The sequence below is a fragment of the Myotis yumanensis genome, unplaced genomic scaffold (assembly GCF_028538775.1).
Source record: "Myotis yumanensis isolate MYYU_CA2020_CCGP unplaced genomic scaffold, mMyoYum1.0.hap1 SCAF_5, whole genome shotgun sequence".
Taxonomy (NCBI): Eukaryota; Metazoa; Chordata; class Mammalia; order Chiroptera; family Vespertilionidae; genus Myotis; species Myotis yumanensis.
This window is the reverse complement of record NW_027223756.1, coordinates 71,385,656-71,412,965: the sequence shown is the minus strand read 5'-3', so window position 1 is coordinate 71,412,965 and position 27,310 is coordinate 71,385,656. Positions and strand designations below refer to the sequence as shown.

The window sequence follows — 27,310 nt, the reverse complement described above, 5'->3', positions numbered from 1 at the left end:
CAGCTACCCAGCCAGGGAAAGTACTCTGCTCTTAATTTTAAAATGTTGAGTTGAACATTTTGCATTATAATTTTTTAATCAAGTTAAATTTCTCTATTAATGAGTTAGTGAACTTCAGAGATAAAAAATAAGATGTATACACTATATAGCCTCTCCATTCCTACAAATATTAGACGTAAATAAAAGTCATCCTAAAACGAACTTGGACTTACTAGTAAAGTTGCATACTCTTAATGTTGCAACTGCTGTCAGTACTGGCTTCCCAGCTCTCTTTACACTTTGAGTAGTATAAGAAACCTGCCATTTTCACTAGGAACAGTAAAGCTCCAGTAACACAACAATTAAAGTTTTGATTTTGTAGTTCAACTTTAAAGTTTCACACTACCCCCACCTCATCACTTCTCTACATCCTTCACCTTGAAAGAAAGAGCACAAACCTGGGGATTGTTAAAAAGTAAAAATTAAATCTATAATGTTATTTGAACTCAAAAAGTGTTGTAGTTTGTAAAGTTGACAAGGTTCTTTTACTTTTTAATGCTTCCCCAAGTGCTTGTCAATTATATAAAGTTGTGAGTAATGAATGGCATAAAACGCAGTTCCAAAGTCTTTTTTTATTTTTTAGGGACTATATTACATGTTAAAACATTACATACTAGAGTAAAACAAACAAAAAATATAGAACTACTTTTTCCCACTAACTAGTCCTTAGCGGGAACATATGAAATCTTGCTCCCTAGCATATGTCATCAGTTTGGCTCAAATTAACCCTTATAAAAATAAAAATAGTCCTTAGCTTTGCCTAGAATTTTCGTACAGCTGATGTTAGCTTTTTTTTAATGTTCTGACTAGTATCTTACCGTATGCATTCACTAGAGTGTTCCTGTATGATTTCTATCCAGATCTACTCAGAATATAGGATAGGGCAGCACAAGCCGCTGATGCCTTTGTGGTTAGTATAAATACCTTTCATCCTGCTTATGAGAGAATTAAGGGGATGAATTAGTGAAAATTCCAGTTAACTAAGGGTTTAAGTATGTACCTCCAAATAATGTACCCAGAATTCCCCTCCTCATTTCCTCGAGATCTTCAAGTTAATCAAAGAGGCTGATGTAGAGTTACAAGCTACTTCCCAAATTGCCTGGAAGAAAACAACTTTTTCTATAATTTCTAAAAGTTAGAATAAAAAATAGTTTGGCTCTCTCTTCAATAACTTCAACTAAGTCAAATTTGCTTTCTTTTTCCCCGAAGATTATGGTGTCAAAGCAGGAAAGTGAGATTCTTTGTAAGTGTAAATGTATGGTGCTAATATAAGCTGATTTTATTAGTTCCTGTTTAAGTTGTTAATAAAAATGTAACAAAATTTAGATTTCAAATTTCCACTTGATAATATAAAACATCTTTTACTACATTTTCAATTGATACTTATAATTTGCACACTATACATAAATTGGGAGATTAAAAATGTTTTAAGACCTGGATGGATGGCTTAGCTGGAGCATCATACTGGAAACCAAAAGGTTGCAGGTTCAATTCTGTCAGGGCACATGCCTAGGTTGTAGGTTTAATCCCAGGCCATGGTGGGTATGGGAGACAACCAATCACTGTTTCTTTCACATTGATGTCTCTCTTTCCCTTCCTCTCGCTCTCTCTAAAACCAATAAAAACATATGCTAGGGTGAGGATTACAGAAAAAAGTCTCAAATCATCTGTGTGTAAATGTACACTATATAAAGAAAAAAGAAAATATTGAATGTCAACTATAATTGAAAAAAATTTTTTAATGGTAAAAAAAGAAAAAAAGAAGAGGGAAGGAAGAAACAAAAACTTACTTTTTCTTCTGTCTTTGCACAAGAAAACTTCAAAATGTTTCTTTTTAAAAGATATTGAGCTGAGTTTTGAATTGGGATTTTCAAAAGGAAAAAATATGATCATATGTTTTATGAGAAATCACCCTGGCAGTGTAGCCCAGTTGGTTAGAGTATCCTCCCCACACCAAGGTGGAGTTCAATCTTTAGTCAGGGCACATACCAGAATCAACCAGTGAATGCATAAATAAGTGGAACAACAAATCAATGCTTCTCTCTCCCTCCCTTTCTCTCTCTCTCTCTCAAATCAATCAATAAAAAAATTATTTTATGTGAAATCACTTGTTTTAATGAAATGTATTTTATGTGGCATTTGAACCACAAGGTGGTGCTATAATTCCATGCTGGTACTAATGTTTTAGAAGTTAATTGGTAATTTTTATTTTAAACTCTTGATTTTTAAAAATATATATTTTTATTGCTTTCAGAGAGGAAAGGAGGAGAGAGAGATAGAAACATCAATGATGAGAGAGAATCATTGATCTACTGCCTCCTGCACACCCCACCCACACTAGGGATGGAGCCCCCAACACCCACATGTGTCCTAACTGAGAATTGAACCGTGCTCTTCTAGTTCACAGGTTGACGCTCAACCTCTGAGCAACACTGGCCAGGCTAAACTTGATTTTTAAAATTATTTTGTAATTGAAAATATAAAGCTAATTGGATTTGCCCTAGAAATATTTACTGAAACTCTTCTAATTGCAAGGTTTTATACTAACTTCAAAAGCTCATAATTTTAAAGTCTAATGACTAAGCATATATTAGAATACTAAAAATGCTTTCTTAAAAGTTATTTCTACTTAGAATTTTAACTTTATGTTAATGCTAAATATGTGACAAATTTCAAATTACATATAATATAAACAGATGGGTAAATAATATACAATCAGATGAACTAAATAATAATAATATTCTCTTTTTCCTCTCAAATAATAGAATCAATTTTCTTGAAGTATACCCAAGATGATTATTGCATTTTTATTTATAAAGTTAAACAATAATATTTTATTTAGTAACCTAAAATTTATTTTTTCTCTTAACTTTATCTAAAACTTTTCCTCTCTTCAGAAAAATGTATTACTTCCCATCACTTAAAAAAAACAAAAATACTTCACTGTGTATCTTGTAATACTGGACGGCCACCATCTGTGTCTGTGCTGCTGGTCTTAAAATGTGTTACAGAATAGAGCACTAAAATCCTCAACACATTTTTCACAGTTAACTTTCCGACCTGCTTCTAAATCTGAAAGAGGAATCATGCCCTTACTTTCTCAATGGTAACTGAAAATGTGTTGCTGCTTTTTCACTGAGCATGAAATTGTTGTAGTTTTGTTTTATTTCATTTTCAATGAGCATTTTTAACTTTTCATTACAACATATTCATCAGTACAGATGGCAAAATGGTCTGTATGACAGCCTCTTGGGTACAATATGCAAGTTCCAGTTGGAGTGTTTCCAACAGGATGTAAGCTATGGTCCTGAAACCTGTAGTTTTAAAAACATATTACTTAGCACACTGCCAACAAATGTCAACACAAAAATACAGTGCTGTAATGAGTTCACTCTGTAAAAGAAGTGCGCTGGCACCTAAGTTTTCCCAGGAAAAGTAAAACAGGGTAAAGGTATATAATCATACCACAAAAATATTGAAGTATTTATTCAATATTGCATGAAAAAGCTCATATACCAAATGGAATTAAAATTCTTAACAAAAATACTGCAGTATATTAAAATTTATAGGGAATTCTTAAAATATACAATATATACAGTAGCCAAAGTCCTGGAAAAGTTCATGTAGAAAAATTCTATAGTGAGTGATTTGAACCTTTCAGTAACTCTGCAGTTTCTTCAAACCTGAAAAATAAGTAATACATTAAGTAAATAAGTATCATAATGAGGCATACGTTTTAAGTTGCTAAAATTATGCATTTAAGCTAAAATAAATTTTAACATTTCTCTTTTTTACAAGTATAGTCACTGTTAATAAGTTAAGTATACTATGGTCAGAAGGGAGGAATAACAATTGGAGTCAATTATTTCTGGGAGCATAAGCTATTTCAGTACTTCTCAAATTTCAAGAAATATAGTTTTTTAAATAGTAGGCTACCTAATAAATTAAATATAATTTCATATTTCCTTTCAACTGCACTTTAGATACAAGTATCATTTTTACTATTACCTTACCAATAACTTTCTGAAAAACACTTGCAATACTTAATGCTTAAAATGTCTCCAAACCACCCATCTACACATATCATTTAACGTTTTGATAAATCAGTTATCAAAAATAGGTAATCCTCTTGATTAACTATCAACCAAAAATATTCCTGCACTCTTTAATCTACAATTAATTCCATTAACAATGTTTTATATCACTTGTTGGAAACCAAAACAGTGACTCATCTCACAAACACATAACTGTAGGAGGATTTATTATCCACTTGAGTCCTGAAGGAAATTCCACACCTGATTGAGAGACCTTTAAGGTTTGAAACACATATGCACATTCTACATATACTGTAATCCAATACAACTCCCTATAGAGAAATGAATTTCTGTTGCCCCTTTCTGTTACTTACATTTTTTTCATCCTTTCCATTTTCTGGATTGTTGTTTCCTTTAATTTAAAAAGCAACAAATTTAGGCAATTTCTCAAAATAAACCATCATCAAAGATGGACTGTGAACATATAAAACACAGACTAAAACATTGCATTAAGTACTGTTTACTTATCACAAAGAATTTTTATGAGAGATTAAGATTTGCATGGTTTCACTATTTTTCTTGCCAATGGCATCTACAACTAAACCTAATGCTTGCTTGTTCTCCTGACCCTCGAAAGTAAATCATCTAAGCAAGTTGCCAGTTTTTCTTACCTCTGAAATCTCTTTCAGACCACAGTAATTAACAGTTGAGGTTCTGGGAGTTGAGTCTCTAGATGTTGTTCTATAACAGGAAGTCAGAGGAATACCTACTTCCTTCTCTTTGTTTCTGTTATCTGTAGAGAAATCAATTTTTCAGGTTATCTTTTCCTTTCACAGTGGAATCAAATATCTAAAAATTTTATTTATATGTGAAAGAAAAATAAACATATATATATATATATATATATATATATATATATATTAAGGCTAATATGCAAAGTGTCCCCTCGGGAGTTCAACTGCTTGCTATAACGTGCACTGACCACCAGGAGGTAGCTCAGAACATGGTGGGCAACCAGTGGCAGCAGGGCACTGAGGAAGGGAGGGAAGGAGACAGGGAGGTGGGCGGAACTGCGTGGTGGCAGTGCGCAGGTGGCGAGGGAAGGAGGAGGCGGGAGGCGGGGAACCTGATTGGCCTTGATCACCGGCCAGGCCTAGAGACCCTACCCGTGCACAAATTTTGTGCACCGGACCTCTAGTTTTAATATAAAATGGTTACTGGTGTGCAGATGAGTTTTTAATATTCTTCTAAGATAATGACCTACATATAAAGACCTAGATGTTAAAAATTGGCCAATAATAATTACAAAAGGCAATATTACCTCTGTCATGATAACAATCAATTGAATAATAGGCAAGTTAATTTATTTTTAAATATAAGCTACTAAATCATGGCAAATCCTCCCTACAATGGAATAAATTACAGATCATCACAGATAAGACATGTTCCTGTCAAATCAATCAACAGGCTTGAGTACCATTTTGTTGCAAAAACAAGGCCAGAAAAAAAATTAAATAGTTTTATTATAAGCCTATACAGGCAACCTCAATTAGGGAATAAAGTATTACCACATGAGGACTGAAACAATTAAAAAGACTTTTACTTTCATCTCTCACAGAGCAGTGTCTTCTGACTATTTTTCTTGCCGATGCCCAACCCAGGATTAACATTATTTGATACTAGAGTCCCGGTGCATGAAATTCGTGCACTGGGGGGGGGGGGGGGGGGGGGGTGTCCCTCGGCCCCACCTGCACCTTCTCCAATCTGGGACCCCTCAAGGGATGTCCAACTGCCATTGATGTCCACCAATCCTGGTGGGCCTAAATGGGCAGTTGGACATCCCTCTCACAATCCGGACTGCTGGCTCCCAACTGCTTGCCTGCCTGCCTGCCTGCCTGATTGCCCCTAACCACTTCTGTTGCCAGCCTGATCACCCTCTAACCACTCCCCTGCCAGCCTGATCGATGCCTAACTGCTCCCCTGCTGGCCTGATTGCCCCTAACTGCCCTCCCCTGCCAGCCTGGTCACCCCTAACTGCCCTCGCTGCTGGCCTGGTCACCCCTAACTGTCCTTTCCTGCAGGCCTGGTCACCCCCAACTGCCCTCCCCTGCAGGCCTGGGTCCCCCCAACTGTCTTCCCCTGCAGGCCTGATTGTCCCCAACTGCCCTCACTTTCAGGTCTGGTCCCTCCCAACTGCCCTCCCCTGCTGGCCTGATCGTCCACAGCCGCCCTCCCATGCCGGTCATCTTGTGGCAGCCATCTTGTGTGTTGGAGTGATAGTCAATTTGCATATTACTTTTTTATTAGATAGGACTAGAGGCCCAGTGCGCAAAATCGCACGACACCCAGACCCGCCCTGCGTGAGCTGCAGGCCCTGTCTCTGCTGCACCAGGCCCGCGTGAGCCCTGCCTCGCCGCGCAAGCTCCATGCACCTCCTGGTGACCAGTGTCATGACCACAGGCCTTTATGATATAGACTAGAGGCCCAGTGCACAAAATTCGTGCATGGGGGGGGGGGGTGTCCCTCAGCCCGACCTGCAATAACACCAGCGTCCCTGGCCCTGGCCTCCAGCCCGAGGCCCCTCCCCTCCCTTCGTGAGGCGGGGCGGGGACGCTGGGCTCGTGTTGCTGGGGCAACGCCTCCAGTGTCCCACCTTGGCCACTATGGGTACCGCCATCTTTGTCGCAGAGTAACAGTTAATTTACATATTATTCTTTTATTAGATAGGATATTATCCCTGGTATCCTAATTCCAAATTTCCAAGGGAGACAAAATGATTTGGCTCAACACCTTTTGTTCTGGTATTCCTTAGATCAAGTATCTATTCTTGATCTAGTTATTTGAGCTCAGGTCAAGGTCACATGGCACAATGTTGAAGACTAGCTACATCCCACTTTTAGCAGGCTGTATGCTGTTTACAGATTACTGACAAATGCGTTTTATTCTCTTGCACATATTATCACATATGCAGAGCGGCTACTTAAGTATAAATTAGAAACTTGGAGATACATTTTTATTATTCTATTAGAGGCCCGGTGCACAAAATTCATGCACTCGAGGGGGGAGGGGCGGGGCGTGGCCCTTAGCCCAGTCTGTGCCCTCTCACAGTCCAGGAGCCCCGCAATCAATAGCCCCAAAAAGGTAGGCCCTGCCCACCTGCCGCAGCACTGCCATAGGGTAGTCTGGGCCTCCCTCTTTGTAGCAATCATGGAGCCCCCCTACTTATCGATCGCCCCACCAGCCAATGGCCTGGGCCTCCCTCTGTAAGGCAATCATGGGGAGATGGCCAGGCCCCTGACCAATCGCACCCGCCTTAGCTGGCCTGGCACCAGTGGGTGCCATAGCATGGTTGTCCAGAAGGTCGTCCGGACGGTCATTCTGCTGTTCGGTCGTTCGGTCGATTTGCATATTACACTTTTATTATTATAGATAGCACTTAGCAATTAAAGGGGTACAAAATCTCTAAAAGTTTGCAATTCTATACATTAAAATTTATTCAATCGCTATGTCACATAAGATATGTAAGCTGGCTTCTTTAGCAATCCTTGGCTTCAGTAATCTGTAAGTTTATATTTTCTTTGTTCCTAAGAGCTTTGCAGTTTCTAAAATATAAGGCTTGGGAATATTAAAATTACCAGACACATATTAAAATTATTTTTCTAAACTGTTGATCAAGAGACCTTTAAGGTTTGAAACACATATGCACATTTTATATATACTATAATCCAATACAATGCTATACTGGCAATACTACTACCATAAGAACTTACCAAGTTTCAGAATATTCCTGCTACTACCAGCAGCACAGTCTTCATTCATTTCATCATAGTAAAAATAGTTATCATTCTGGAATAATATAGTTTAGTATTTAGAATGAAATGAAAAGAAAAACATTCTTATTTTACATTATTACTGCTAAGCATATAAAGTTGACATGATAAATGTTTAAATATTTAAGTATTTTATTTATAAAGCAATATATAAATATTCCTAAGAATAAGAAATATTTTAAATGTTGGAATCAGATAGTAACCTTCTTGAATCTACTAACTTTACTTTTTAGGAAGGATAGACTAGGACCAGAAATTAAGATCTTGAGTAAACCAAGAAAAAATTTCTCAGATTAGATGAAACAATGGCAAATTTGGTGACTGTCTCTATAAAATTTAGAATTTGATTGAAGTAAATGAGTAAGAAAAGGAAGTTCTAATTTCAATTGTTCCTCTCCTGGCAACTTTTTCTTGTAAAAAATAGGCCATTTGTACTATGACAGGATATGAAATAATTTCAAGCTTTTTAAAAACAAAAGCAAACATTATTTTACCTTATTTCAAAATACTTTAAGTACTAATAGCTCTAAAAGCTCAAGTGGTAGGTTTATCAAATTATCTTATTTGATGTAGAGAAAAACAATAGCCATGACAATGGCAATAAAACAGGCCATGTCTAAATAGGACTTCATTCCCACCAAACATTTCCCATTATCCAAAGATCCTCTTATTTAGCATTTCCAAAGGAATAAACACAATAATAAATTTAAAAAATACACTGTATCTGAGATATCCTATAAATACTAAGGAAAGAAAATACCTTTTTGGACAAAAGCAATTCTGTTTCAAGAAGCGTGACACGACTTATTAGATTGGTCCAGGTTTTTTCATCTACCATCACTTTTCCTTTCATTTTTTCTTCTAAAGAATTTAATCTGCACTCTATCTGAGTCAGTTTCTTAAGCTTTTCTTGGCATTCAGCAAGCAGAGTCTGTAGTACAGTAAGCTCAGGATTAGCTTTTATATCCTAAAATATTAAAAATAATATTACACAACCTGAAATTCCTTTAAAAGTCAACACATTGCCATTTCCATTGTAATATATATATATATATATATATATATATATATATATATATACACACACACACACACACACATATATATATAAATATTGATTTCAGAAAGGAAGGGAGGAGAGGGAGAGAGAGAGGAACATCCTTCCTATCTAATAAAAGACAAAAAGGGTAATTAACCATACCTCCGCTATGCTTCCCATTGGCTAATCAGGGCAATATGCAAAATAACTGCCAACAAAGATGGCGGCCGGTAGCCATGCAGCTGAAATGAGCAGGAGGTTTGCTTGCTCCAGTGATGGAGGAAGCCAAGGTTCCCCGCCTGCCGCGGCCCGGCTCTGCGCCCGAAAGCAACGATTCAATTACAGAAGCTAACCAAACCCCAGATACCTGCTTTCAGCCAGCCACGGCCTCAGAGCTGGGAGCGCCAGTGATGGCAACAATGTTTCAATTATAGAAGGTAAATAAATCCCAGAAAAAAAAAAGAAAAGAAAAAAAGGAGAGGCTAAGAGCTTCAGTCCTGGCCAGCCTGAAAACGGCCCTCAGCCCCTCACCCAGACGGGCCAGGAACCCAGTGGGGACCCCCCACCCTAAAGGGCGTGTGCCCAGCCTGAAAACAGCCATCAGCCCCTCATCCAGGCTGGCCAGGCACCCCAGCGGGGACTCCTACCCTGAAGGGGCTGTGGCCTGAAAACAGCCATCAGCCCCTCACCCAGGCTGGCCAGGCACCCAAGCGGTACCCCCACCCTGATCTGGGACACCGTTCAGGGCAAACCAGCCGGCCCCCACCCGTGCACCAGGCCTCTATCCTATATAGTAAAAGGGTAATATGCAAACTGACCCTAACAGCAGAACGACTGGGAATGACTGGTCACTATGACACACACTGACCACCAGGGGACAGACGCTCAATGCAGGAGCTGCCCCCTGGTGGTCAGTCACTCCCACATGGGGGAGCTCTGCTCAACCACAAGCCAGGCTGATGGCTGCCAGTACAGCGGTGGTGGTGGGAGCCTCTCCTGCCTCCTCAGCAGCGCTAGGGATATCTGACTGCAGCTTAGGTCTGCTCCCCGCTGGAAAGTGGACATCCCCCAGAGGGCTGCCAGGCTGCTAGAGGGATGTCTGACTGCCATCTTAGGCCCAATCCCCCGGGGAGCAGGCCTAAGCCAGCAGGTGGTCATCCCCCAAGGGGTCCCAGACTGCGAGAGGGCACAGGCTGGGCTGAAGGAACCCCCCCCAGTGCACAAATTTTTGTGCACCGGGCCTCTAGTCAAGGATGAGAGAGAATCATTGATTGGCTGCCTCCTGTACACTCCCTACTGGAGATGGAGCCCACAACCCAGGCATGTGCCTTGACTGAGACTCAAACCTTGACCTCCTGATTCATAGGCTGATGCTCAACCACTGAGCCATGCTGGCGGGGCCCACTGTGTTATTTCAATAGTGATAATAGAGCTTGAGAGTTAAGGCAATAGAGCTTGAGATTTAAGACTGTTACCTCTGGAGGCAGACTACTTGGACAGTCTAACATGTATGACCTTGATGCTTCAATTTACTTATTTAAAAAAAAGTTCCCACTTCATATGGTTCTTGTGAGGATTAAATAAGTTACTTTTCATAAGGCTCTTTTGAACAACAGTGGGTAGTACAATATAACTGTCACTACCAAGCTTCTTGTAACAACACTTAGCACCCAGCACAAAGCTAGGAGGAAATGACCAAGAAATGGCAGTGCATTGAAACTGTTTAGCTTGCTATGGGAAATAAGCCTAATGGCCATCTGGCAGTTTTATTAATGCCAACTGTATACAGATGTAGAGACATCACAAGACACAGAAGACAGAAAAAAGAGTTTTAGCAGAAGCAGTAGAGATTAGTCACTATACTAGGATCTGTGGCAATACTATAATAGAAAAGGTACTCTTAGAGAAAAGAGAAAAAGACATGAAGGACCCAAAACGGAAAATGAAAAGGCAGTAGTGCACCAGTTTTTTCCATTCATCAATATAGGGAATAGGCGATAGAGAATCTTCATTGTACAAAGCAGTATATCTCTTTATCTCATTAAACTAAATTCCTTGAAGAGATGTACCATGTCTTCATCATCTCTGCATTACCCATAACACCTAAACATAAGCAGTAAATAATATGCCAAGTTAAATTCAGTAAGTCTTACTGGTTCTTAAGTAATGGTAACAAGGGTGATGTGCCATGATTAATAATTCAAAAGGCCAGAGATATTCCGAAGTTAGGCGCTGAAGTACTCCTGTACATTGGAATAAGAAATATTGGCATCTGCTAAAAACATCCCAAATTCTTACTTGTTGCTCACACTTGATTTCAGGGATCTTTTCTTCAGGAGTCTTTATTTCAGTATCCTTTAAGTCACTCACAGCACATGCTTCACTCACATCTGACATTGTACTTAATGTACTGTCAGAAATGCTCACACCATCTTCATTGTAGAGGTGACGGATCACCACAGCTTTCTTCTGCCCAGAGAAAGCTATGTCAGAGCTGCTTCAGTGTTTCCCTCACACACAGCCACTTTGCAAAAGAACATCTTATCTTCCCTTTCAGATTTATAAAAGCTTAAATTACCACATATAATGTGCACATAAAACATTAATTAAGCTATTATTTTATGAGTGGTGATGAAATTGTGGTTATGATATTTTAAAGCATTCTTATATATTAGAATATTGAAATATTTCTTCAACGATGTCAGTTTTTGTTTCAAACTGTTTCAGGTTTTGGAGAAAGATGTTGGGAAAACTGGTTATAATAAAGATGAAACAAGATGAGCAAAGAGTTAATAAATTGCTGAAACTGGGAATGAGTACTTTTGTAAGTATTTGAAAGTTACTTTAAAAACAATTTCATCATAAAATAGGTTACCACATAATTCACGTAAATAATCAAGAACTGACTCTGTAAATAAGACGTCACAATTTTTAAAAAATTAAACCACAAAATATCAGACGTTTAGCTAATGATTCAAACTAACTAACAACAAAGGGAAAGTCCTGAGAGTAAGGACTTATTCAGCCACAGGTGCTGAGCAGATAAGGGCAGGGAAGCTACCTATCAACAAAGAGAAGATATTCAAAACACTACCCCAAACCAGAGTATAGGTTTAGGAACTACCAAACATTGGATTCTTCACAATCCTGATAGAGAAATATGAACACAGATTAATGAAACCACATAACTTACAATGGCATGCTCTATTTATGTTCCCATGTTGTTATAGGAAGACTATATATATAATTAGGAGTAACTACTCATGAGCACATAATATAACCTTCCTAAATCATTGCTATTCTATCTAGGAAACAAGGCAGAAATAAGAATTAGAAATACAAAGAGAAAGTTTGTTCCATTCTACACTTCTACCCTCTTCCTTTTGGAATATTCCCCAGATAACATGATATGCATTGCTAACAAATCCTTACGGTATAATACCTAACTAGAATGTTTTAACCAGCTGCTAGCTAGAAAAGTGAGCTTGTACACTGGATTAGTTAGGTAGGTAGCTGTATTTTCTGACCTTTCCTGAAGTCATGAACCTGCCAGTGATATCAATGCCAACAGATTCTGCAGATGACTTCTCGCTGCTTGAACAAGGTTCTGACTTAACAAAATTGACTTTCTTTTTTTGTAGTGAGGGAGTCTAAAAAAAAAGTATTAAGATGTAAAAAGTTTTGTGTAAAAACATGATGTACTAGTATATTTAAATTCTATTATCATTTAAATTTTATATATAAAATATGACTGTCAAATAATGAGTCTAAATGCCATATATTTTGAAAACTAAGAAGTGATGAAAATGTACTGTTTTAACTGTTAGTTTAGGACCAGTAGCTCCAAGTTGCAAATGTGCAAACACAAGTGACTAGTATTTAAAGCAAACACCAGGTATTACAAGGTTACACAAATCTTTGAATAATGCAGTAATTATGCTATGTATTAATTTGCTGTCTAGGGTATTGATTTTATACATTAAAATACTGGCCACTCAGCCTAAGTTAAAATCTATAAGACAATTACCTTATCAAGACCACTCAACTCCTTGTGCTTTTTCATCACACAATTCAAAATATCACAAATAATTTGGATTTTCCATTCTGCAAATCCACATTGGAGAAACTGCTTTTTCGTCAAGATTGGTTTATAATTAAATTGATCACGAAGAAGCTATGAAGAGGGAATAGATCAACAAAATACTGGGAACAATCTCTTTCAAAAATCTAAAATAATAAATGGTCACCTGGTTAGGGTGGCCTTTTATTTAAAAGGTATAGAGATTTATGACCAGGTAGCAGAGGTATCTAGGTAAAAACAGGTAGCGAGGGATGTACCAAAAATAGATGGCTGTCCAGAGAGATGGAAAAATAAACCCAATGATTCTAATAGGCACTAGAAATACTCCTTAGCTCACTCCATACCAGATAAGTCAGGAAACCATAGTTTTATGTGTTTATACTTCTTCCACTATATGATTTTTTTAGACAAGTCAGTAGGCCTCTGAGTTGCAATTTCTCATTTGTAAAATGAGAGAAATAGACCAGACCAGTAATTTCCAAAACCTACTCTTGAACCCTAAGATTTCTTGGAAGTGCCTCTTAGGCTTCCTCTTAGGCTTCCACAGAAGTTTTCTGGGTGAAAGATAAAGAAAGGGAAGATTAAACAGAGACTCTACACATAAAAGCTCCTATTTTATCAAATGCAACTTATTACTTAAAAAAAGAAAAAATTTGATTTAATAAATGGGTTTTACCTTTTCTAAAAAAGCTTAAGAAAACTAGAGTACTTGAGCAAAAATTAATGATTATAAGTAGGGTTTTTAAAAAACTAAGTATGAGATTAAGTGCATAATAAATAATACAAGTGTAAATACTAGGGTAGATATAAAACATGGTCCTAGATGACAAGGCACATAAAATCTCAGTCAAAGCTCTACAAACAACTAAATTAACTCATACTTCTATACATCACAAACTTTACTCAATAAAACCACATTTCTCTCTAACTTCTGCCAGCATACCAAATTTTACTAAAATTTGTTGTAAAAATGGCAAATGATACCAATGACAAACGTTTACCAGTTGTCATATTTAATAGAGTATGAAACATAAAGCAAACTTCAATTACATCTTGATTGCAATAGGGATTACATTTAAATGTGGTAAATGCATATGAAAATACTGTCAACTATACATGCTGCATATATTTAAGAAATTATTATAAAGACATTAATCTGAAAAAACCACTGATGACTTCTAAAACAATTATTTCATAAACTCAAACATACCTTATAGACGGTATCTATAAAGCGCAAGTCATTCTTTGCTATGAGCTCTACATTGGATTCCATCAGAAGTTCTGCTACGTAAGGGGAATATGAGGTAAGACAATAGCTGATGATGGGCAAAGATGCTGCTAAATCTCCCTTAATCAAACTGTTGGAGGGCGGGGGAAAGAAAAAGATTTTTAATGAGCATAATTCCACAAAGTTGGAAAATCGGGGCAATATAAGAATTATTGTCAATAATTTATAACAATACTATAGCCATAATAAAGTGATGCACAAGACCCTTCATATTCTATCCCCAACACTAAATTAGTCTAGCCAAATTACTATGAAATTATATTACTTATTTGCTCAAACAATTATAATAGCTCTTTAATACCAATAGAAAATCTAGTAAATTTGGTCTTAATAAAACAAATGCACCATCTTACAGAGCTCAAGTACACTGTATGCTCTTGCAAGCACTTGTTACCTTACCTTACCTCATATGCTTTTTACCACAAACTGCAAAGGTAAAATATTATGAATATGTTAGGTCAGAAAATTAGTCTCAAACTTTGAGAAGCAATCTCATCAAGTACTTATCTGGCCACAATTATGAAGCTAGAAATCAGCTTTAGTTTCAAAAAAGCTGGAAAATTCACAAATATGTTCATATTAAACAACACACTCCTGAAAAATCAGTGGATGAAAGAAAAAATAAAGATCTCAAAAGAATATAGAGGTAAAGTGAATACAAACACAATCTACCAAAACTTAAGTATAAAATGCAGGAAATGCAATTCTAAGAGGAAAGTTTAAGTTATAGATGAGGAAAACAGGGTTGGGAAACTGTCACTAGTCTGATCAGTATCTTCCCCTTGTATTAGGCCCCTTTGAAATCTGTACCTTATTAGTTTATGCTAATTCCTCCAGTCTAGAAAGGTATCCCACTTTTCTCTGCCTATTATTCATCCTCCATAAATCATTTGTCAGATACAGAGCTTTCCATGAAGCCATCCTCAATGTTCTGATCCGAATTTCTCTCCCACAGAATGATTCCCTGGCTATTCAGTATCTGATGCCTCATGCCTGTCTTGTACTCTTGCCTAATTGTCTACACATATGAATCTCATTTTCTCCATGTGAAGTAATTTCACAGATTCTCCCACAACAAAGCACAGGAGAGGCCAGTTCAATTACTCAGTTATATTTGTTCAATTGAAGTAATAATGCACTTCTGTAAAACATTTGTTTTCCACAAGATTCAAGAGGTACATAAATCCCCCTATTCTCACCCCAATATTTTTAATAAGGCAGAGAGCAAGTATATGATGATAGCATTACAATTTTTCAGGACAAATATAAATTGTTTCTCTTTTATATTTATGGGTACAATAATATTTTACCCATGAGAAAACTGCTCTGGCAACCTTTTTTACCTGTACGACAGTTTAAAAAAGACATACACAAAAAATGCTTTTGAACAGCAAAATCTGTCCCATTTTATGCATGTTATGAATAGAAGACAGCCAGATCTGCATTTAACATCTCATATAAAACAACCTCAAAAATCTTGGTTATCTATTGTCTAAGAACTTTGATTAGAAACAGTAAGAAGAACAGGTATTATAAACTGGCACACCAAAACAAAAAACAGCAAATCACAAGAAAAAATTTTAAAATGGGAAAAAGTAGAAAGAATCAAAATACGTGTATCTGGGGCTGTGTGTGTATGTGAGGGTGGTAATCTGAAGCAGCAATGAGTAGCATTACCTATCTCAACAGACCTTGCCAATATTACTATATTATGAAACTAGAGGCCCGGTGCATGAAATTTGTGCACGGGAGGGAGGGGGTCCCCTCAGCCCAGCCTGCAACCTCTCCAATCTGGGACCCCTCGGGGGATGTCCGACTGCCAGTCAGGGATCGGGCCTAAACTGACAGTCGGACAGCACTCTCACAATCCGGGACCACTGGCTCCTAACTGCTCACCTGCCTGCCTGCCTGATCGCCCCTTACTGCCCCCCCCGTCCCCCTCGCTGGCCTGGTCGCCCCCAACTGCACCCCCCACCCCCGCCAGTCTGGTCACCCCACTGCCCCCCTCTGCCAGCCTGGTCAACCCTCACTGCCCCCCTGCCAGCCTGGTCACCCCACACAGCCTGCTGTTTGGTTGTTTGGTCGTCCCTAATTAACCCCCCTTCCAGCCTGGTTGCCCCCAACTGACCCCACAACCGGCCTGGTCTCCCCACACAGCCTGCTGTTTGGTCATTTGGTCACCCCTCACTAACCCCCCTGCCAGCCTGGTCGCCCCACACAGCCTGCTGCTCAGTCATTTGGTCGCCCCTCATTAACCCCCCTGCCAGCCTGGTCGCCCCCAACTGACCCCATAACCGGCTTGGTTGCCCCACGCAGCCTGCTGCTCAGTGGTTTGGTTGCACCATGCTGCCCTCCCCCACTGCTGGCCTGGTTGTCCCATGCAGCCTGCTGCTCAGTCGTTTGGTCGCCCCTCACTGCCCACCCCCGCCAGCCTGGTCACCCACAACTGCCCTCTCTGCGGGCCTGGTCGCCCCATGCAGCCTACTGTTCGGTTGTTTGGTTGCCCCTCACTAACCCCCCAGCCGGCCTAGTCGCCCCATGGAGCCTGTTTGGTCGTCCGTTCGGTTGCAATGGTTGCTTAGGCTTTTATTATTGTAGATAATCTAAAAAATGATTGTTTTTAATGACACTCTTGGGTCAATAAGAAAATCAAATGTTTAAGCAGTGTACTCAGAAGAAAGGAACATAATCAGTATCTTTTAAAATTATTCCTATATAAATGTCTTTAAAATGTTGATGGTAGTCCTAGCAGTTTGGCTCAGTGGATGGAGTGTTGGCCTGCGGACTGAAGGGTCCCAGGTTCAATTCCGGTCAAGGGCACATGCCTGGGTTGGGGGCTTGATCCCCAGTAGGGGGCATGCAGGAGCAGCCAATCAATGATTCTCTCTCATCATTGATGTTTCTCTCTCTCCCTTCTTCTCTGACATCAATAAAAATATATTAAAATAAATTTTTTAAAATGTTGATGATTAAGGTGGTAAGAAGAAAACTTGGCTATTCAAACTGGTTAAGTCCCGGCAAGACCAGACAGTAGAGATTTCCCTCTTTTGAATAACCAACCTATTGGTATATGCTATGGAAACATACTATAGAATATCTTCTGTTTCTCATATATAATACCTGTGACAATAGTCATTAGAGCTCAACTTTCTCCTTGCTCTCCTTACTCTCCTTTCAGTTGCAGCCATTTCTTAGTGTTAACTCTCCTTAGTATACATTCAGAACTTCTATTTTTATATATAAAGCCCATTACTCCAGAATTCTACTTAGTAGTTGGTTTTGCCAAGACTCACTCTACTACTTGACAATGTAGCTAATCTGCAGTTGTCCCTTGACACTCATTAAATAAATGTTTAATTAGCTTCTAATATGTGCCAGGCATCATTCTAGATAAGGGGATACTACAATGAATAAAACTAAGTACTAGGCCTGCCTGGTGTAGCTCAGTTGGTAGGGCATTGTCCCATGCACCCAAAGGCTGCCTGTTCAATTAATCGACAGGGCACATGCCCACATTGCAGGCTCGATACCCAGTAGGGAGTGTGCAAAAAGCACATTCTCAATGTTTTCTTCTCACATTGATGCTTCTCTCTCTCTCTCTCTCTCTCCCTCCCTAAACTCCAACAAAAAAATATTTTCTAAAAAAACAACAAAAACTAAGTACTAGATATCAATATACTTCCCAGAGGGGGAAATATCAACGAATATCCCAGGTAAGAATAGATGTATTAGGGCAGTGATGGCGAACCTATGACACGCATGTCAGAGGTAACACGCAAACCCATTTTTTTGGTTGAGTTTTCTTTGTTAAATGGCATTTAAATACATAAAATAAATATCAAAAATATACATCTTTGTTTTACTATGGTTGCAAATATCAAAAAATTTCTATATGTGACACGGCACCAGAGTTAAGTTAGGGTTTTTCAAAATGCTGACACGCCGAGCTCAAAAGGTTCACCATCACTGTATTAGGGGATAGAGGGTGACAGGAATACCATATTAGATTGGCATGAATATAGAAGAAATGTATGTTGCTTTGATACAACCTACAAAAGCAAGTCAGTCATATTGGGAAATTGGAAACTAGCGCAAAATGTCTAAATGTGGGGTCTGTTATATGAGTTAGCTTAATAATCTTCAGGCAAGGTATAAGTGGTCATAAGAAATCTATTAAGTAGAATCTTCCAAATAATAAAGAAATACTATCCAACTAGATGGGAGAGGGTGGTAAGTCATATAACTAATGAATTCATTACATTTCTACGAGTTTAAAAGTTGTACAGAGACCATACCATATATGAACGTATATTTTGCTGCTACTTCTTTTTTTTTCTTCAAAAAATATATATTTAAATATATTTTTATTGATTTCAGAAAGGAAGGAAGAGGGAGAGAGAGATAGAAAAATCAATGATAAAAGAGAACCATTGACTGGCTGACTCCCGCATGCCCCTGACTGGAGACTGACCAGAATCGAACCCGGAGCCCTTCAGTCTACAGGCTGAGGCTCTATCCACTGAACCAAACCAGCTAGGACTCAAAATATATTTTTTATTGATTTCAGAGAGGAAGGGAGACGGAGAGAGAAAAACATCAATGATGAGAGAAAATCATTGATCAGCTGCCTCCTGCACAACCCACACTGGGGATAGAGCCCGCAACCCAGGCATATGCCCTTGACTAGAATCAAACCCGCAACCCTTCAGTCTGCAGGCCAGCGCTCTATTCACTGAGCCAAGCCGGCAAAGGCTTTGCTGCTACTTCTAAAAGGTGATTTAAATCTCAAGTTAGACTTTAAAATTCATACTTAGAAACAAACTCCTGTAATTTCCCGCTTTCTAAAATATTTTAATCATTTCTAGGAAAATTATTAAAGTGCCCAGATAAAATCAGTATCTTTATTTAGATACTCCCCCATGTCAATTATATCAAATCATTGCCAAAAGACTACAATTACGCTTTATACCCTAGCTTACCCTGCACAATCCACTTCTTGAGGATAATTTAGCGAGCGAAGCATTTGTTCTAGGTTCCGTAAGCTTCTCTTCAAGTCGCCTGTTGCCATTATTTAACATTACATTCAGCTCCAGCTTCTGAAATAATCTAATATTTCACCTAAAAGTAAAAATTTATAAAACAATTAAGTTTGTGTATTTTTGAAGCTTCTCTATTCTATTTTGTTCACATATCCTATTTTGTTCACATCTCCATACTTACCTTGGCTTAGCTATTTCTCCCCTAACTTATCTTCCCTACTGGTCTAGTATTGCCTAGTATTTATCTCATATTCCTTAATATAAGGTGTGTTTTTCCCCCAATATTTTTTCCTTATAAAAAAAAGTTTGTTTTATATTCATGTTCTTGAAACGTGTCTCATATATGATACTCTCCCAGATACTTTATTTTGAACAACAAAGTACCATTTGAGAAGACACGTCAATCTGAAATAGTCTACATCAAAGACTATTTTGGATGCTTATGAAGGGAACATTAAAAAAAAATCAGTAAAAAATGGAGACAGAATAAGCACAGATTTAGTCATAATTCCCAGAGCTCTGACCTCACCCAGTTGCCAATAAGATGCTTTAGTTAAAAAAACAAGTGATTAAAAACCACATATCCTCACCAGGGCAAAAAGAACTATAGGGATTCCATGACAGAAGAGGTATCAACAAAATTTTGGAATATGGAAAGCAGATGGATGAGTAACAGCCAACCTAGCAGAGCACAGACCGGCCAATTCCATCTATTTAGAAGAAAACCAACAGCAGCAACATAGGTTCAGAAATGAGGGGACCCTTACAGTTCTGCAAGGGGTAAAGCCAAGGTGTAATGAAATAAGGTTGATTATATGAAAGTTTATATATAAGGAGCTGCTAAATACTGGTTTTTCACTTCCCTTCCTGTCTCTGACACATAACTTGCTCAACTGGGCAACTAGCTGTCTGTGCCCCTGGGTTTAACTGTCCTCCAGCTTGTTTCGTGTGTGTGTGTGTGTGTGTGTGTGTATATATATACACATATATACATACACATACATACTAGAGGCCTGTTTCACGAAGAGATTCATGCAATAGGCCTTCCCTTCCCTTGGCTGCTGGCACTGGTTTGCCTCTGGCACCCGGGACCCAGGCCTTCGCTCTGGCCGGGCTCCGGCCGGAGCCAGCCCCGTAGCCATCCGGCTTCGCTGCTCTGGCCCCGGGGCCGTCTGGCTTTGCTGCTCCAGCCCCGGGGCTGTGACGCTTCGCTCCGCCACTTGGAGGCTATGTATGCAAATTAACTGCTATCTTTGTTGGGTTAATTTGCATACTCTCCTGATTGGCTGGTTAGCGTAGTGAAGGTACGGTCAATGTACATGTTTGTCTATTATTAGGTAAGATACACACACACACATATATATACATACACACACACATATATACACGTTATATATATGTGTGTGTATGTATATATATGTGTGTATATATATGTGAATTAATTCTGATACTTGAATTGAACAATTAAGTAAGTGGATGATTGAATAGTAGCAGCTACGCTCTCTCAATGCTGGAGTGAGAATTTAGTGATAAGCAAGGGGAGGAGACAAGAATAAGCTATGCCTAATGGATTAGTTAGAGACATCAGTATGAATTTATGTTTAGCTTAATATAGATACAGATAGTCGCATATTGAAATATTTATAGATATGTAGATATAGACAGCTTAGTATATACACATCTATTTCCGCTCTCTGCCAGCTGAAAGTGACTAAAAGCAATGACACCCCAGTAGCAAAGAGCACACATGGCATCCAGATCTTGGTGTGTAATACTATTCTCCAATAAAAGAAACCAGGGCTCCCTGGAGAAAAGACCAATTGTAGGACTGGGGCAGGAAATATGCAAAATGAACCTGAAGCATTATGTAGTTCCAGAAAGTAAAAACTACACACAAAACAAACAAACCAATCCAACATTGATGGGGGTACATCAAAAAGGCACAGGAGCCAAATGAAATAGCTCCCAATGGTCAAAGTTAACACACTTTGAACAATAAAATTAATAAAGTAGTATGAAATTATTATCTACACTAATAAAAGACAAAGATGCTAATTGACTATACCTTCACTATGCCCACCAGCCAATCAGAAGAGTATGCAAATTAACCCAACAAAGATGGCGGTTAATTTGCATACACAGGCGCCCAGTGAAGACTGAAGACAGTATAGAAGGAAGCCAAGCACTGCAGAAGGCAGCCAAGCGGCGGAGAAGGGAATGGACCAGAGATAGCAGAGACAAGAGAGGAGCTGAGGCAGTGGACACAGGAGGGAGCCAAGGCAGTGGACACGGGAGGGAGCCGAGGCGGCAGAGAAGGGAGGGAGCCCACGCGGCGGAAAATGGAGGAAGCTGAGGGCGAAGTGGCGAAGGGAGGGAGTGAGGCAGCGGAGAAGGGAGTAAAGCCCGCCTTGGTGGGCTTTGCTCCCTTCTCTGCTTTGCTCCGGTCTCAGGAAGCCCTATTCTTGCAGGAATCTTCCTGCAATGGGCCTCTAGTCCAAGGTATAAAAAAACACACAAAATCTATCAGTATAATTCAATACATTAACAAATAAAGGAAAAATCTTATAATAATTTTAATACATGCAAAACAGGCATTTGCTAAAATTCAACACTTATTTATTTTATAATTCTTATGACATTAGAAATAGAACTGACTGCATTTGATAAAGATCATCTACAGAAATCTCTTGTAAACATCATACATCATAATAGTGAAATACTGAAAACTTGCTTCCTGAGATTTGGAATGAGGCAAGCTTACCTAGTCTCATCATTCCTATTCAACATTGTACTAAAGGTGGTAGACAGTACAAAAGTGCAAGAAAAAGAAGTAAAAGGAATGAAGACTAAAAAGGAAGAAATAAAAATGTCACTATTCACAGACAACATAACTGTATATGAAAAACAATAAAAAGAAATAAGTGAATTTAACAAGGTTGCTGGATAGAAGGCCAATTGTATTCCCTGTATTCCCCAAATAATTAAGAGACGTTTCAAAATTATGTATGTATAAATAGCTCACTATAGCCTCAATAAATAATCATAAACGTGAATAAATCTGGAAAATATATGTAAGACCTCAAAACAAATAACTCATAAAACTCTAGTGAGATATATTAAAGTAGCCCTAAATAGAAGAGATATACACATTGATCAAGGATTGGAAGACTCAGCCTTAATCAGATTGGCTCAGTGGATAGAGCATCGGCTTGCAAACAGAAGAGTCCCAGGTTCGATTCCGGTCAAGGGCATGTACCTTGGTTGAGGGCACATCTCCAGTGGGGAGTGTGCAGGAGGCAGCTGAATCGATGTTTCTCTCTCATCGATATTTCTAACTCTCTATCCCTCTCCCTTCCTCTCTGTAAAAATCAATAAAATATATTTTTTAAAAAAAGGATTGGAAGACTCAATATATATTGATCCATAGATTTAATGCATTCCCTCGCCCTCCCCCCAAAAAATACCTGCAGTTTTTCATAGGTGGACATTATTCATAGGTCTAAAATATATATAGAAATGCAAAAAAAAGAATAACTATCAAAATAAAATTTGGAAGACTTAACGACTAGATATCAAGATTCAGTATAAAGCCGAAACCGGTTTGGCTCAGTGGATAGAGCATCGGCCTGCGGACTGAACGGTCCCAGGTTCGATTCCGGTCAAGGGCATATACCTGGGTTGCGGGCACATCCCCAGTAGGAGATGTGCAGGAGGCAGCTGATCGATGTTTCTCTCTCATCGATGTTTCTAATTCTCTATCTCTCTCCTTTCCTCTCTGTAAAAAATCAATAAAATATATTTTAAAAAAAAAAAGATTCAGTATAAAGTGAAATTTGGAATAAGTGAAAAGATGTACAAATAGAACAATGGAACAGAATACAGTCCAGAAACGGACCACTGACACTAAATTTATGACAAACTTGATGCTGAGTAGTCCTGGAGAAAGGATGGTCTTTACCCATAAATGATACTTTGTCAATTGAATATCCAGATGGAATAAATAAAACTTGAACCCCTGATGTAAAGGGTACCTCACATCCTTCAAAAATTAATTTCAGGTTTGTTGAAGATCTAAATATAAAATATAAGACAACCAGATTTTCTGGAGATCACAGAAGAGAATAATCTTTATGAACTTCAGGTGCAGAAGAATTTCTTATCTTATGATTGATAAAATGAAACACATTAAAATTAGTAACTTCTGTTCATCAAAAGACACCTTTAAGAGAGTAGAAAGATAAGCCATTGAGTGGGAGATGATGCTATCATATATGTAACCAACAAAAAGAATCATGTCTAGAGTATGTAAAGAAATTCCTACAAAATCATAAGAAAAGAATGGTAACTCAATAAAAAAATGGGAAAGAGACCTGATCAGGAATTTGACAGAAGGGTAAACATATGAAAGGACACTCAATCAAATTAATTATTAAGAAATTACAAAGTAAATAAAGAAATCTGAAATCTACAGAATTCTGTGAAAGAGTATATTAGTGTTACTTGGCAATATCTGCTAAAGATGGTATACATAAGGCCTATGAGACAGAAATACTAATTCAAAAAATTTACATAACAGAATATGCATTTATATATGTCTGTGCAGCAAAACACATGAAAAGTATTTTTTTAAAAATATATTTTTATTGATTTTCTACAGAGAGGAAGGGAGAAAGATAGAGAGTTAGAAACATCAATGAGAGAGAAACATTGATCAGCTGCCTCCTGCACACTCCCCACTGGGGATGTGCCTGCAACCAAGGTACATGCCCTTGACTGGAACCGAATCTGGGACCCTTGAGTCCGCAAGCCGACGCTCTATCCTCAGAGCCAAACCGGTTAGGGCCACATGAAAAATATTTGACATTTTAAATAAAATGGTTCACTTTTTTAAAATCCCAAAGAAAATAATACCATAGGATTATATTTTTAAATGACTAATGTAATAGGCTTTTGTTAGAATCTCCAAAGAAAAGGTTATTCCCTAAGGAGGTCATAAAATAAATAAATACATTTTTATAAATAGTTAAGAACCTTTGCTAGAAAGAAATGAAAGAGATATAGTTTACCTAAACTATAAGTCTAGTCAACCAGTAAGGCAAAGCACAATAACACTTAAAAATATCTACTTGTAACTGTACATGGACACTTCATAGAAAGAAAATCTATATATATAAAAGTCTAAGTGACCGAATGACCAAACCACCGGTCAACTGGCCGCTATGACGTGCACTGACCAGCAGGGGGCAGATGCTCAATGCAGGAGCTGCTCCCTGGTGGTCATTGTGCTCCCACAGCCAACCTCCCGTGGTCCCTCCCCCTGGCCAGCTGACCCTAATGGCCCAGATCGGGAGGCAGGACAATCTTCTCCAGCCCCTCCCCCCAGCCAGCCAAACCTTCTGCAGCCCCAATCATCCTGACTGCTGGCCAAGCCAACGGACCCCACCTGTGCATGAATTCGTGCACTGGGCCTCTAGTAACATATAACAATACCTTGAGTAATAAATCTTCTGGGAATGAAGCTTCTTTAAAGTGAAGCCATTGACATTAAAAATAAAACAGAACAATTCATAAATCAGGGGAAGTAGAGTTAGCATGATCTTTCCCCCAGTCAACCTCCCAGCAGTTACCCAGGATACCAATCATCTCTCTACACGCCTTCTAACTAGAGGCAATAAGGCTAACAATGTGCAAAATCCTAAATTCAGTAAGCTTTCTAGTTTAAGCTCCTAGGCATTCCATTCTGAACCTTTTCTCTGTTTTAGGAACACAGTATCTTCCTGATCCAAGTCTCCTCTCCTTTATCAATATGGTAAAGAACAGGTTATTGACTATATTTTTTACACTCATGCATGTGTTTTAGTCACTATTTTTCAGCCAATCAATTACTTCCACTAAGCATTTACATTTTTAGGCAGGAGGAATTTCAGGTACTGTCAAATGGGAGATAACTAGAAAAGAAAGGAAGTACTCCTCAAATCACATTGTACAAAATACTGGCCGAAAAGGCACATCATTTTTAACATCGTTCAGAATGATTGGGGATCAACAGATATATGGAAGAAGAGAGATGACTTCTCATGAACACGACCAGCCTTTACTTTCCAGGAAAAGATGAGGTGGGAACTAAGCTGGCTGTAATTGTCAATGGCCATTAGAGAAGGTCTGAGGTTAAGTTCCAGACACATCTATTTTAACACAATTCTTCTTGGAGCACCTTTTCCTCTCCGACATCCTATAACTTTAATATACATTGTATTTCTTCCCACGGACTTCCTTTAATCCTGCATATTCCATCTTTCTAGTACACGTCATTTCATTTCATTTAACCCTTTACGGTATCTATTCTATCTTTCCTTTCTCTGTAGTTCTGGAACATATATCAATGTCTCATTATTTCTATCTCTGGTAATGGAATTTCTGACCACAAAGTATGTCCCTGGAACACATCATCTTCAGTACCAGCGGAATCAATATTTTGAAGAAGAGTAAGATACAAGTACAGCTTGGATCTGTAGGTGAAGGAGATAAGTGATAAGAACAGAATAAAAAAAAATAAAGGGATACAAAACGTGAAATCATAGAAAAAATTATAGTTGCTGCTCTGTAGTTTCATGAAAGGCTTTACTGAGTCTACTACAAGATTAAAAATTAAGATATTAAAAAAGTCAATCTCGAACTTATGCACACTTTAACATAATACTTTCAGAGATGAAAAATAACTAAAAAAATATAACATTTACACTTTATAACCCGTATCAAAGGAAAGTAAAAGAAGAAGATATTACTCAGCTTGTAGCATGGATCCAACCATTAAGATGGTCTCAATATTGCTTCCTAGCTTCCTCCAGGGAGCTCTCTCCGCAAGTCAGATCTGCCCAATCCAACCCCATTTTCAATCGAGCGAGAGAGCATGGCTGTTGGGGGTCAGGCAAGGATGCCTCCCAATGGAATGCCATTAAACTCAGAGGGATTTTTGATTAAAATGAAGCAACTACACTGACGACAACGCTTGCGGCTGATGACTTAAGTTTGTGACATTGCTCATCACGCTAGATATTATCTAAAAACCGTGTATCAAAAATAGAGGAGGAGAAAGAGGAAAAGTTTAAGTTTATAAAACTTTTCACAAAAAATATTAGGGAAATACTGTTCTAAGAGAGACGGAGAAAGGGCTGGGAGAGAAAACATTGAGGAAATGGGGGGGAGGGGGTGGAACAAGGGAAGTAAGGGACAAGTATAGACAGAATTCAGTAGGACTGTCGTGTTCACATATAAAACTGTTGAAAGGTTTGGACAACTTTAGAAAAACAGGTTAACACAGACCTAATTCCGGAATCAAAACGTCAGTATTGATTTTATTTTTCGTAGTGAGGGGAAAATCAATAGTCTCCTAGGAACAGGGAAACATATTGAAACCCCAGGGACATGCAAGCAAGGAACACATGCACTACTTTTCATCTCTTCCTTCCAGTCAATATTTCCGAGGAGCTCAGCTCAGGATGCAACAGGAGGGAGCAGCCTATCACTTCGCTACCGTAAATCACAACCGAATCCCAGAGGATGCGCTGCCACGGTTCTTCGCTGTCACGAAGGGACGTGCGCAGTTGGGTATACTATAGGCAAGGCACGTCTAGGGGCTCTCCTCCCTCCACGAGATTTAAAAGGACGAAAAGAAAGACAGACCTGGTCATTCGCTCCCACTCGGGGCCTCGGTCACGGCATCAGAGAGAGGAGACCTCAGCCCAGTCTAAGGGGCAGCCTCGCCAGCTCCTCGGTGCTCCCGCCGCAGCCGCAGAGCCAAGAAGCGGACTCCGAAAGGGAGGGGTGTGGAGGGGTTCCTATGCAACCAGCCCAGCCGCCAGCAACAAATCCGGGCGGCCGCACCCCCGCGCCCGGGCGCGTTTCTCGCGCCGACCGTTTGTATCTGCAACAGCGGGTCAGAGCCCGCCACGCAGCGCGG

At 38.9% G+C, this 27,310-nt stretch overlaps 1 protein-coding gene across 6 annotated transcripts; it reads right to left on the bottom strand.

Annotated features, from left to right (window-relative positions):
* Positions 1-596: 596 nt before the first annotated feature.
* On the bottom strand, positions 597-27,310 carry CEP44 (centrosomal protein 44). Of its 6 annotated transcripts, none has more exons than XM_070415477.1 (11): positions 27,034-27,310; positions 19,291-19,429; positions 14,234-14,381; positions 12,970-13,116; positions 12,470-12,592; positions 11,241-11,411; positions 8,664-8,870; positions 7,844-7,919; positions 4,745-4,866; positions 4,448-4,485; positions 597-3,722 (listed from the first exon to the last, which is right to left on the bottom strand). In XM_070415477.1, exons 2-11 carry the CDS (start codon positions 19,377-19,379, stop codon positions 3,674-3,676), a joined length of 1,170 nt encoding a protein of 389 aa, XP_070271578.1. In that variant the 5' UTR covers positions 19,380-19,429; positions 27,034-27,310; the 3' UTR covers positions 597-3,673. The 6 variants fall into 6 exon arrangements, with proteins under 6 accessions (XP_070271578.1, XP_070271580.1, XP_070271581.1 ...); XM_070415479.1 differs by having other exon boundaries at positions 11,241-11,408; XM_070415480.1 differs by having other exon boundaries at positions 8,664-8,834; positions 27,034-27,309.